At 41.7% G+C, this 13,333-nt stretch overlaps 1 protein-coding gene across 3 annotated transcripts in view; it reads left to right on the top strand.

Moving 5' to 3' along the window:
- Positions 1-531: 531 nt before the first annotated feature.
- The window catches only part of cfap418 (cilia and flagella associated protein 418), a 49,218-nt gene continuing 36,416 nt past the window's right edge, over positions 532-13,333 (top strand). For 2 of the 3 annotated variants that reach the window (XR_011933416.1, XM_072468079.1), the window contains exons 1-3: positions 532-681; positions 9,207-9,309; positions 11,271-11,338. Coding sequence is in view for 2 of the 3 variants with exons in the window: in XM_072468079.1 (XP_072324180.1) it covers positions 581-681; positions 9,207-9,309; positions 11,271-11,338 (272 nt within the window). In the remaining variant the exon portion in view is untranslated. Of the gene's footprint in view, positions 682-750; positions 969-9,206; positions 9,310-11,270; positions 11,339-13,333 lie in introns of those variants that run through there. The other variant, XM_072468080.1, reaches the window with a different exon arrangement.

The raw sequence follows: 13,333 nt of genomic DNA, 5'->3' as shown, positions 1-13,333 counted from the left end.
GTGCTTTCATGGTCAGTGTCGACATGGGTGGACTAGGACAGATTGTTGGTGATGTGTACACCTAGGAATTTGAAGCTATCAACCTTGGCACCATTGATGCAGACTGGGGTGTGTACCATACTTCGCTTCCTAAAGTCAATGACCAGCCCCTTAGGTTTGCTGACGCTGAGGGAGAGATTGTTATCGTTACACCACGCCACTATGTTCTCTATCTCCCTCCTGTACTCTGACTCATCATTGTTCAAGATCCGACCCACTATGGGTCGTGCGTGTAGATGAAGTTGGAGCCAAATGTTGCCACACAGTCATGTGTGTAGGGGGCTCTAAATGCCAGTAAGTACACCTCCCTCCCTGCCTGGACGTAAGTGCTTGGCTCCAAGTCACCCGCTCCTCTCTCTGACTCAGAGCGCTGGCTCGCTCCCGCTCCACGGTCTGAGCCTCCTGCACGAGGCGCGCGCTGGCAGGCACGGGCTCAGGCGCGCCACGGGCATTGTGCACGGTGGTGTGCGTCCGCAGACCCGCGGCGCTGTGCGTCCAAGCGCACGTGCCGTCGCCGGCTCCAGGCAACGGCGCTGCTGTCATGGCGGACGACTTGGACGAGCTTCTGGACGAAGTGGAGCTGCGGTTCTGCAGGGACAGGTCGGCCGGGGCTGGGGGACCGGACAAGGAGGTGAAAATCAGGTTAAATCCCAGTAATTTGTTTCTCTGAGCTGGCCCGGGGGCAGTTCGGCACTGTGGCTGCTTCGCCGGGGAGGGGGTTCCATGTTAACTGGGAACATGACTGCCTGGCACTCAGACAAGGAGCAACCTGTTAGCCGGCGGCCAGGCAGTTTGCCCTGTCTCCTGAACCGGTTATTTCTGGACTCCCTCACTGGGGAAGAAATGAAGAACTTGCTTTTATAGAGCGACTTTCACTTTTTGAAGTGTGGCGTCGTAACTGTTGTAATGTGGGGGACTTCATATAAAGGGTGAGCAATTCACAATTCCCCATCTCGGATAAAACACGAATGATAAACCTTATTTTCAGCATTTTTCACCAACATGGTCTCCCGTTTAGAGAGCTTGCGGTACAGTTTAATACCCAGATCGGGGATCCTCGGTGAATTTATTCAACGAACAACACAGACTGGAAAAGTTTTGTGTGGGTTCTTGAGTCTGTGTTAATTTTCCGGGGGGGGGGGTCATTTGGCCTCGGTAATTTGCGTTCAGGAAGGAACTTGATGCATTAATGGGGTGTAAAATAGTACTTCTATCCAGTCGGTTAACTGACATTTGGCACATGTGGCCCAGATTTTGCAGAGGTGGAAGTTTTGACCTGTCTGCAGTCGCCAAGTTAAGCCAAATGCAGATTAGTACAAGAATATTGAAGTGACCATCACCCTATCCCCGACAACTCCGAGCCAGAAATCAGTGGGATCAATTGAAATGTTGCTAAAACTTCCTCTTTTCCACTGTCACACCGTGGACATCCAGTAAAGGGTTACTTGTTCAGTCCCCTAAGTGGGAGGCCGCAGGGGAGTCAATACAGTTCCAAAAACAAGTAGCAGGGCAGAGAGTAATGAAATAGTCTGGAACTTCAGGATCTGCAAGTAATAACAAAACTACAAGAAGTAGACTGGCTAAGCTAAAAGACAAAACTTATAAACAAGCGGATAAAACATCAGTGCTGAGGGACAGGTTAGGGGGTATAGCCCAAGTAAGTGTTCGATACACTAATGCATGGATTGTAAGGATGAGGTGCAAATTTGAATTGAAGATTATGATGTAGCAGCTATTATGGAGACATAGCTGCTGAATGGTCAAGGCTGGGAACTAAATATACCCGGTTATAAAGTTTACAGGAGGGACAGGGAAGATGGCAGATGGGGTGGAGTAGCCTTACTGATAAGAAATACTATCACCTCAATGGTCAGGGAGGATATGAGGGGAAAGCATCCAGTGGAGCCCATATGGGTGGAATTGAAAAGGATCTAAAACTGTAATGGGTGTTGTGTACAGACCCCCTAATAGCAGTTCTGAGGTATTAGATTGTATAAATACAGGAATTAGGCAAATGTTTAACAAAGGCAGAGTAGTAATAATGGGGCATTTTAAGTTGCATATATAGATTGGGAGAGGCAGGCAAGCACCTGTCAGAAAGTGGTGAATTTTTGGAATGTGTCCGGGATAGTTTCCTGCAGAAATATGTTTTAGATGTTAGAAAGGGACAGGCAATATTAGATTTAGTTATGAGTGATGACCAAAATTAATTAGTAGCCTAACTGTGCGTCAACATTTATCAAATAGTGATCACAACATGATCAAATTCAGTGTACCATTTGAAAGTGAAAAGCACAAATCAGCTGCTAGAATCTTAGACTTGGATAAGGTTGACTTTAACAGGATGAGATCAAGACTGTCAACGGAAAACAAATGACTGCAGAATAGTGGAGAATATTTAAAGAAACACTGAACAAAATACAGAGTGCGTATATACCCCAAGAGGAAAAAGGCTTACTTCACACAAAAAAAGCCATGGACAACTAAAGAGGTTAGGTTCAGCATAAAACTAAAAGAAAGGGCTTACAAAAATGCAAAACACAGCACAGATCCGGACGAATGGGATAGATACAAAGACCAGCAAAGTGTCATAAAGCAGCTTATAAGAGTTACTAAAAGGGATTATGAAAGGAAACTTGCAAGGAACATCACAATCGATAGGGGATCAGGGGTTATGGGGAGAAGGCAGGAGAATGGGGATGATAAAATATCAGCCATGATTGAATGGCGGAGCAATGTCGACCCATTAAAAGCTGAAAATTGAGATATTGTCATTGATAATGGGGAAATGCCTCAGTTGATAAGGAGGATAACTTTAAAAAAAAAAAAAAATTTAGAGTATCCAATTATTTTTTTTTCCAATTAAGGGGCAATTTGGCGTGGCCAATCCATCTAACCTGCACATCTTTGGGTTGTGGGGGTGAAACCCACGCAGACATGGGGAGAATGTGCAAACTCCCCACGGACAGTGGCCCAGGGCCGGGATTCAACCCGGGTCCTCAGCGCCGCAGTCCCAGTGCTATCCACTGCGCCCTGACAAGTAGGATAACTTACCGGAAGGCCTGAAAAAAAAATAGTTAATAGAAGACAGAGACTTCATATAATTAACACAAGTACAGCATTAGTAACTAGGAAATTAATGAAACGAAATAATGACATATCTGCAGGACCTGACAGTTTCTATCCGAGGCTGTTAAAGGGAGTAGGGGAGCACAGTGTAGGTGACCTATAATCATTCAGTGTTCCCTAGATTTGGGACGGTATGGTGGCACAATGGTTAGCACTGTTGCCTTACAGCACCAAGGACCCAGATTCGATCCCAGCCACGGGTCACTGTCCGTGTAGACTTTGCACATTCTCCCCGTATCTGCATGGGTCTCATCATAGAATTTACAGTGCAGAAGGAGGCCATTCGGCCCATCGAGCCTGCACCGGCTCTTTGAAAGAGCACCCTACCCAAGCCCACACCTCCACCCTATCCCAGTAACCCCAACCAACACTAAGGGCAATTTAGCATGGCCAATCCACCTAACTTGCACATCTTTGCACGTCGCACCCCCACAACCCAAAGATGTGCACGGTAGGTGGATTAGCCACGCTAAATTGCCCCTTGATTAGAAAAAAAAAAGAATTGTGTACTTTAAATTTAATAAAATGTTCCCTAAATTCAAGAGTGGTCCCTCTGGATTGGAAAATTGCACATGTCACTTCACTTTTTAAGAAGGGTGAAAGGGGGGGAACCAAGGAATTACAGACCGGTTAGCCTAACATCTGTGGTGGGGAAATTGCTGGAGTCTATAATCAGGGATGGGGTAACTGAACATCTCAAAAAATATTTGGTCGATCAGGGAGAGCCAGCATGGATTTGTGAAGGAAGATCATGTCTGAATGTTTTGAAGAGGTGACTAAGGTGACAGGGAAATGTCTATGGACATATGTTTATATGGACTTCCAGAAGCCATTTGATAAAGTCCCACAAAAGAGACTGTTAATTAAGGTGGAAGTTGATTTGATTTGATTTATTATTGTCACATGTATTAGTATACAGTGAAAAATGTTGTTTCTTGCATGCTATACAGACGATGCATACCGTACATAATTTCCTTAATTTTCTGAGAAAGTAGAGTCGTTGGTGGGCTTTCTTAACTATATTGTCGCATGGGGAGACCAGGACAGGTTGTTGATAATCTGGACACCTAAAAACTTGAAGCTCTCAACCCTTTCTACTTCGTTCCCATTGATGTAGACCGCTCTACGCTTTTTGAAGTCAATGACAATCTCCTTTGTTTTGCTGACATTGAGGGAGAGATTAGTTCGCACCAGTTCACCAGATTCTCTATCTCATTCCTGTACTCTGTCTCCTCATTATTTGAAATCTGACCCACTACGGTGGTGTCATCAGCTAATTTGAGAATCGAGTTGGAGGGGAATTTAGCCACACAGTGATAGGTGTATATAGTAGGGGCTGAGGACACAGCCTTGTGGGGCACCGGTGTTGAGGATGATCGTGGAGGAAGTGTTGTTGCCGATCCTTACTGATTGTGGTCTGTGGATTAGGAAGTTCAGGATCCAGTCACAGAGGGTGGAGCCCAGGCCCAGGCCACGGAGTTTGGAGATGAGTTTCGTCGGAAGTCCATTGAGTTGAGGGCAAATTATTGACATGGTTAGGAAATTGGTTGAGTGTCAGTCGGCAGAGAGTGGGGATAATGGATAAGTACTTTAATTGGCAGGATGTGATTAGTGGTGTACCACAGGGATCTGTGTTGGGGCCTCAATTATTTATATTATTCATTAAAAACTTGGATGATGGTATCACAAGTGGTATAATCAAATTTGCTGATGATACAGTGGCAGTGTAGACAGTAGAAAAGATGATAGCATAAAATTACAAGGAGATATTGACAGACTAGGGGAATGAGCAAAATTGTGCCAGATGGAATTCAATGTCAGCAAGTGTGAAGTTATCCATTTTGGACCAAAAAATGATAGAACGGAGTACTTTCTGAATGGGAAGAGGTTAAGTACAGCGGATGTCCAAAGAGACATTGGGGTTCAGGTGCATGGATCTTTAAAATGCCACAAACAAGTGCAGAAAATAATCAAAAAGGCTAATGGGATGCTGGTCTTTATATCTAGAGGACTGGAATATAAAGACACAGAAGTTATGCTGCAGCTATACAAAACCCTGGTTTGACTGCACATGGAGTACTGTGAGCAGTTCTGAGCACCACACCTTAGGAAATATATGTTGGCCTTGGAGGGAGTGCAACGTAGGTTTACAAAAATGATACCTGGACTACAGGGGTTAAGTTATGAGGAGAGATTACACACATTAGGCCTGTTTTTGATAGAATTAAGAAGATTAAGGGGTGACCCAACCAAAGTCTTCAAGATATTAACAGGAAAAGACAGGGTAGATAAAGATAAACTATTTCCACGGGTTGCAGATTCAAAAACTCCGTTCAGGAGAGATGTTAGGAAGCACTTCATGCAAAGGGTGGTAGAGGTTTGGAACTCTCTCCCACAAACAGCTGTTGAAGCTAGAACAATTGTTAATTTTAAATCTGAGATAGATAGATTTTTGTTTAGCAAAGATATCAAGGGATATGGACCAAAAGCAGGTATATCGAGAAAGGCAACAGATCAGTCATGATCAACATGACTGATCTGTTGCCTTTCTCGATATACTAGGCTGAATGGCCTAGTCCTGTTCCTAAGTGCAACCGGGTTTTTAAGGTCGATCTGGGTAATAACTAAACAAAATATTTGGTCCTGAAATTATGTTATATTGGTGAGGTGTTGTTAAATGTCTCCATTGTGATTGACTGCTAGATATCCTTTATTTTAGGATATATCAGCTTCAACTTTTGGTGAGAGTAGGGAATGTCCTTGGAATAAAGATCACTAGATCTTTCATCAAAACCTTCAAAGTTAGTGATGAACATCTTTGCTTCATCACTGACTGCAAAGTCCAAATCATTGTTTCTACATTGTTATAATTATTGTGTTGAGTTACTGCTTCATAAAATCCCTACCTCATACATGATGTTTTATTATGATCATCACAAATAACTATTCTGCGGCCTTTTATTTCTTTTTTAAGACAATGCACATCATGATTTTTTGAGATAATGAGTGCTGCAGGTTTAAGTTTTTGTAATTTTAAAATTATTTTTATGCGACGTGGGCAGCATTGGCAAGGCCAGCACTTATAGACAACTGACTGCTCTTGAGTAAGTTGTGGTGAACTGTTTTCTTAAACTGTAGCAGTCCATGTGGTGAAGGTACTCTCAAGGCACTCTTAGCTAGGGAGTTTGAGGATTTTGATCCACCAACAATGAAAGGACATGAAAATGAAATGAAAAAATGAAATGAAAATCGCTTATTGTCACAAGTAGGCTTCAAATGAAGTTACTGTGAAAAGCCCCTTGTCGCCACATTTCCGGCGCCTGTTCGGGGAGGCTGTTACGGGAATTGAACCATGCTGCTGGCCTGCCTTGGTCTGCTTTCAAAGCCAGTGATTTAGCCCTGTGCTAAACAGCCCCTCCAAGTCATCCAAGTCAGGATAATGTGTGGATAGAAGAGAACTTGGGGAGGTTCCTATGTGCTGGCTGCTCATGCAGCTGAACACATGTCCTTCTAGGTAATTGTGGTTATGGGTTTGGAAAGCCTTGTGAGAAAGCCTTGATGAGTTGCTGCAGTGTATTAGATGGTACATACTGTAGCTATGAAGCGCAGATGGTAGAGCGAGTGAATGCCAGCGTTGTTGGAATTGGTGCCAATCAAGCAGGTTGCTTTGTGCTGGATGGTGTCAAGCTGACTGTTGTTGAAGCAGCACTCATTCGGCACATTTTAAGAGACACTCATTGAAGCTGTGGATGGTTTAGTTAGGAGATAAATGTTTGTCAAGTTACACTCTAAATAAATATCAGACTGAGTAAAGATTGGTTCCAGTATTATCCTTCACCAACTGGTTTTCTGTATTATAATATAAGGGTCCAAAGTTTCCTTTACCTACTCTCCTTTTTATATACTTAATAATAGCTCTTAAAATCCTAGCTAGTTTACTCATGTTTTTTTTTACGCCTTTTGGTAAACGTTTTGGTGGCCCTGTGGTTTCTAAAATTCTCAACCCTCCGGTTTACTATTCTTTGTAAAATTATATGCCTATTCTTTTATCCTAATACTAACCTGAACTTCGCTAGTAAGTTATGGATGGATCTTTCGTGCTGAATTTTTAAAATAATGATGCGTTTTTTTATTGATCATTTTGAATAATCTCTTTAAATGTTTCTCACTGTCTATTTATCAACAAACCTTTTACCAAGTTAATCTTAGCCAGCTTCCTCCTCACACCTATGTAATTGGCTTTGTTTAAATTAAAAATCCTTGTCACTTTCATATTCAGTATGGAATTTGTTGTATAATCAGTTTTTCCCAGTGAATCTTTTACTATGCCATTACTAATTAATCCTGCCTCATTTCACAATATTAGATCTAAAATAGCTTTATCCCTAGTTGATTCCATAATGTAATATTCTAGGAAGCTATCATGAAAGCGTTCCTTAAAATCATCTGCGAGACTACCTTTGCCAATTTAATTTGTCCGGTCTTTATGAAGATAGTACCATGATTATTACATTGCTTTTGTTACAAATATCAGTTATTTTTTGTTTGCGGGGAGGCAGTGGCAGAATGGTATTGTCGCTGGACTAGTAATCCAGAGACCCAGCGTAATGCTCTGGGGCCCCAGGCTTGAATCCCACCATGGTAGATGGTGAAATTTGAATTCAATAAAAATCTGAAATTAAAAGTCTAATGGTAACCATGAATCCATTGCCGACTATTGTAAAACCCCATCTGGTTCAGCAATGTCCAGGGAAGGAAATCTGCCGTCCTTATCTGGTCTGCCCAACATGTGATTCTAGACCCACACAGCAATGTGGTTGACTCTTAACTGCCTCCCACTGAAATGGCCTCACAAGCCACTCAGTTCAAGGGTAATTAGGAATGGGCAACAAATGCTGGCCGAGCCAGCAACGCTCACATCCTAACAACAAATTTTCAAAAATGTTGTGTCCAATGGAATAACTACATTTGGAAACCCATCAACTACTTTACCATCATTTTTTGATCAATCTGAGCCAAGATCCTTTCTCAGTAATGTCCTTTATTATCAGTTACAGTTTCTCCTTTTCTATATCTTTAAACCTCTCCCACAATGCTCCTGGCTGTCTGCTTTCATGTTGACCACTATAGCAAAATTCCATCGAGTAGCTGCAATTTTGAGTATAAAGTAGAAGTAGGCCACTCGGTTCCTGGAGCGTGCTCCGCCATTAAATAAGATCATGACTGATCGTTCCTCGTCCTCCATCTACCCCAATAACGTTTGACTCACTTGCCCAACAAGAATCTAACTTAAACATATTCAGTGATCCCGTTTCCACCGCTGCTGAGGCAGAGAATTCCAAAGTCACACAACCCTCAGAAAAGAATTCTTTGTCCTATAAGGCTGATCCCTAATTTTAGAACAGTGCCTCTTAGTTCTGGACTCACCCACAAAAGAAAACCTCCTTTCAAAGTTCACCTTGTCAACACCGTTCTGGATCTAATGTACTTCAATCAAGTCACCCCTCGCTCTTCTAAACTCAAGTGGAAATGAGCCCAGCCTGACCAACCTATCCTCATAAGTCAACCCGCTCGTTCCAGGTATCAATCTGGTAAACCTCCTCTATACCCTCTCCCAACAGAATACATCCTTCCTTCAATAAAGAGACCACAGCTACACACCGGATTCGAGATGTGGTCACGCCAATCCACTGTACAACTGAGGCATAACATCCTTCCTTGTATGTTCAATTCCTCTCATAATAAAGGATAGCATTTCATTAATCTTCTTGATGATTATATGCTGTACCTTTGGAACAAACTTTCGCAATGTAGCTCCTGCGTTTTCTTTTAAAGACAGATAAAACAATCCAGCTGACTTCCAAAATGTCACAATCTATGTTTTCTGTTTACAGGTGTTGACTAGCCTTTTCATATCAGATTTCTGGTGTTTGCTTCCTTTCCATTCTAATTTGGAGCTGGAGGTCCATCATTGAACCCTCCTCTTATATAGATACAAAGATTAGTTAAAGTTTAACATATTGTGTTACATTTTTCAGTGCACCTTCAGTCCGATGTAAGGAAGCTTCCAAAGAGGAAGATGATTTAAGTGATCTTATTGAAGATATTTTTCACGATGATCCAAGTGTATCTGATATTTCTGTAAGTTGTATAAAGGTCGTTTTGCGAAAACCCATATATTGTAATGTCCAAGAAACACTTTGGCACCATTTTAAATTACCTTGTAGAACTGTGCAAGAAACATCCATCTCGTTCAGTTTGAATATATATTAACACTAGTTATTTTATAATCTTCTAAGTACGCCCAGCCTAAATCTAAACCGTGTCTCAATTTACACTCTGATTTATGATATATAATGGGCCAAGCCTTCCAGCCTCTGAATCCTCTGAGACTTGACGTAAAACCGAAGATGCACATCGGGACCCTGAGGAGGTCATAGTGCGAGCCAATGTGGGAATTGGTGAGAAGTTTAAATTTCTGAAGGGTAATTCCCCTGTTGCCCCAGACCCCCCTGTGAATGGCTTCAACTCTGGGCTAGAGTCAAGACTTTGGACATTTCCAATGTGCTTACCTGAATAGTTACGCAGGAAATGTTAGACAGTTTTAAACCTAGTCTAACATCTGAGTAACTGCACAACTGACATCCCAATCACCACACACCATCCCACCACAACACCTCAGACCAGCTAAATACCTCCCCAACCCTCCCGCCAGACTATCTGGCCTGATCAACCCCATTCCCGAGCCTCCAGACTATCTCCCTCCCCCAGAAAACTACCCCTAACTTGGCCCCAGGCTTCCCCCACCCCATCACAAGCCCCAGACTCCTCGTCCACCCTGCCCCCCACAAGCCCCCAGGCTGTGCCCCACCTCAGACCAAGCAGAATGAATACTTTTTATACCTGCTGGCTGTCAAGGTTAAACATAAAGTGAATTTGGACAACTTCAAATCAGTTCATAGTGGATATGGATCCACAGCATTAATTAGTAATTTCACACCAAGATTCCACAAAAGAAGTCACGTGTGAAAAATTCTTCCAGCCAAATTTAGTTCATATGCAGTGCAAGTTGAATAATTCAGCACAGTTTATACTTACTCTCTTGTTGGGTGCTCGTTTCTAATGGAAAGCTTGACGACGTTACAATTTTCCTTTCAACAAAGTTACCTTCCTTACAAAATGACATGTGGCATGCTATCACATACAATTTTATTGGCATAGGACTGATTTTCTGTTAAAATAACTGCCTGACTTATTATCACCATCTCATCTTCACATGAATGATTGATTTAAGAGGAAACTGGGAAGCCAGGCAAATACGGGAAGGAGAAAGAAATAGAAGGATTTTTCCAATATGGTTAAAGGAAGAATGGAGGGAAGAGGCTTGTGTCAAGCATAAATATTGACATGAACCAATTGGGCCAAATGGCCCGTTTAAATGCTATATGCTTTATGTAATTCATAATATAACAAGCACCATTCTGTTCCTGTTGTGCTATTGCGAAACTCTGTCTGAGTTTCCAATCTCTTTCTATTTCGATAATATGCTGCTTTGATATTCTTGTCAAAATGGACAAGTTCACATTTTCCCACATTAATCCATCTGCCATATTTTAGACCATTCACCTAATCTATCTATATCCCTTTGCAGCCTCCAGGTATCCTCTTCACAACTTTCTTTCTTACCTATCTTTGTGTCATCAACAAATGTAACAATTATATATTCAGTCCCTTCATCCAGGTTATTAATATAGATTGTAAATAGTTGAGGACGCTGCTCTCTGTGGCACTCCAATCTTTATGTCTTGCCAACCCTAAAATGACCCATTTATGCCTGCACTAATAAAAATAATGAAATTGTAATGGATCATATTTATAGAAATAATAAAACTATTGCATTGCAAAATACCAAAACTTCATCTGCCAGACATGTTTTTCTGGAACCATCCTCTTGTATGTGGGGCATACTAGATTACAAAATTTCTACATTTAAACTTATCTTTAAATTGGATACTTCATAAAAATGTGAAACGTGCTGATACTGTGTTTTTGGAAGTTCTATTTGCATTATTTGAAATTCCACTCAATGCCCTTTGTTACAGAAATCAAACCCAGGGACAATAACAAATTGTTCAGGTCACAGCGCTCCTTCTCAGACCAAGGGTAGAAAGTAAGTTCAATATACAGTGTTGTGGTTAATTATTACAGTTGGCGGTAACTGAAATTCATGTTGATGTGAAGTTTTACGCATTTTGTTTTCATCACGATTTTGTTACGTTGTAGAAAATGATAAATATAAGACACTCTGTAACTATTTTGAACCTGTTTTACACAAAAACACAAGAATTAGGAGCAAAGGTAGGCTTTTCGGCTCCTCGGGTTTGCTCCGTCATTGTGGCCTAACCTACACTTTTCTTGTCTGCCCTCCATAACCCTTGACTCCCCTGTCGATCAAAAATCTATTCAATTCAGCCATGAATCTATCCAATGAGCCATAATCAATATTGGCTGTCTCTAATTAACTCAACTTGCAAGTGCTCAGCTACTCGGTCCTTAATTATAGATTCCCATAATTCTTCTACAGCAGAGTTGAGTAGGTTTATGATTTCCTGGTTCCTTTCTCTTTTGCTTATTAAATAATAAGAGGTCACTTTGGAATTTTCCAACCTAGAGAGACAATCCCTGAATCAAGAGAGATTTAGAAAGTTATGGCTAAGAAATCGGCAATTTCTCACCAATTTACTTAAAACTTTGGATTGGAAATTAACATCTTCCAGGAGATCTACTTCTCCATGCGATTATTTTTCGAATATAGTTTTCTTGTTTACTGTCTTGAACTACTCCGTTTTCTTGCTTACTGTCTTGAGCTACTCAGCTCAAGAAACTTGACACAATCCAGGACAAAGTAGCTCACTTAACTGGCACTCCATCCACCACCTTCAACATCCACCTCTGCTACCACTTATGCACAGTGGCAGCAGTGTGTACAACCGGCAAGATGTACTGCAGAAACTCACCAAGATTCCTTTGACAGCACCTTCCAAACATGCGATCGGTGCCATCTAGAAGGACAAGGGCAGCAGATATATGGGAACACCAACATCTGCAAGTTCCCTTCGAAGTCCCTCATCACCTGACTTAGAAATATATCACCGTTCCTTCACCGTCGCTGAGTCAAAGTGCTGTGGGTCTACCTACCCCACATTGATTGCAGTGGTTCAAGGAGGGGACTCTCCACCACCTTCTCATTTGCAGTTGGGGGTGGGCAATAAAATTGCTGGCCTTGCCAGTGACACCCCCAGCCCATAAAATAGTATTAAGAAAAGGTTATTGACAATTTATGGGCATCTTGTGGTTGACAGTCCTTTATAAAATAATTTGATTTGTATGTCAGTCATGTCATCAGCTGTTTCTAAGAATGAATGAACAATGATTGACAATTTTGATAATGAGTCCACCATTCCCTGCACCCCCAGTATATATCCACTTACATGACCACATGTTCTATGTCACATCTCAACTTCCTTTTCCATCCTGCCTGTCTCAAACTCCTTTCTATGTTTGCTTTCATTGGCATTACTGTTATGTCTTAGCTTTGGAGTAACATAGAGCAGGGCTATCCAGTCCTTTAATGTAAATTCAAGAACCAGTTTGTGTTGTTTGTGCTAAAATCTGAAAATAGTTTTGCACTATACTGTACCTGCTAACAGCAAATGCCACTGGTAATGGAAGGAGAATGGCTAAGAAGATAGAAGAGATAGCATCTGAAATTGATCTGGAAGGTAGTGGCTGAGTTGTAAAGATATAGGTTCAACACCTATTATTCCACATGCAAGTGTTCACTTGCTTTTGTTCTTCCACCCAATTCCTGGGCCTCTGAAGCCTCTTGTCTTGCCAGGTTTTCATGCTTCCCTTTTTATCTCTTAACCTTTAGATGTTCACCCACTCTTTGACCCTGATTTTAACCCTGACTCAGAGAGTTGGTATACATATAATAATCTTTATTAGTGTCACAGGTAGGCTTACATTAATACTGCAATGAAGTTACTGTGAAAAGCCCCTAGTCGCCACACTCCAGTGCCTGTTCGGGAATACTGAGGGAGAATTCAGAATGTCCAGTTCACCTAACAGCACGTATTTCGGGACTTGTAGGAGGAAACCGGAA

This window comes from Scyliorhinus torazame, chromosome 11, assembly GCF_047496885.1.
Source record: "Scyliorhinus torazame isolate Kashiwa2021f chromosome 11, sScyTor2.1, whole genome shotgun sequence".
NCBI classification, from domain to species: domain Eukaryota; kingdom Metazoa; phylum Chordata; class Chondrichthyes; order Carcharhiniformes; family Scyliorhinidae; genus Scyliorhinus; species Scyliorhinus torazame.
This window is presented reverse-complemented; position numbering and strand designations above follow the sequence as displayed.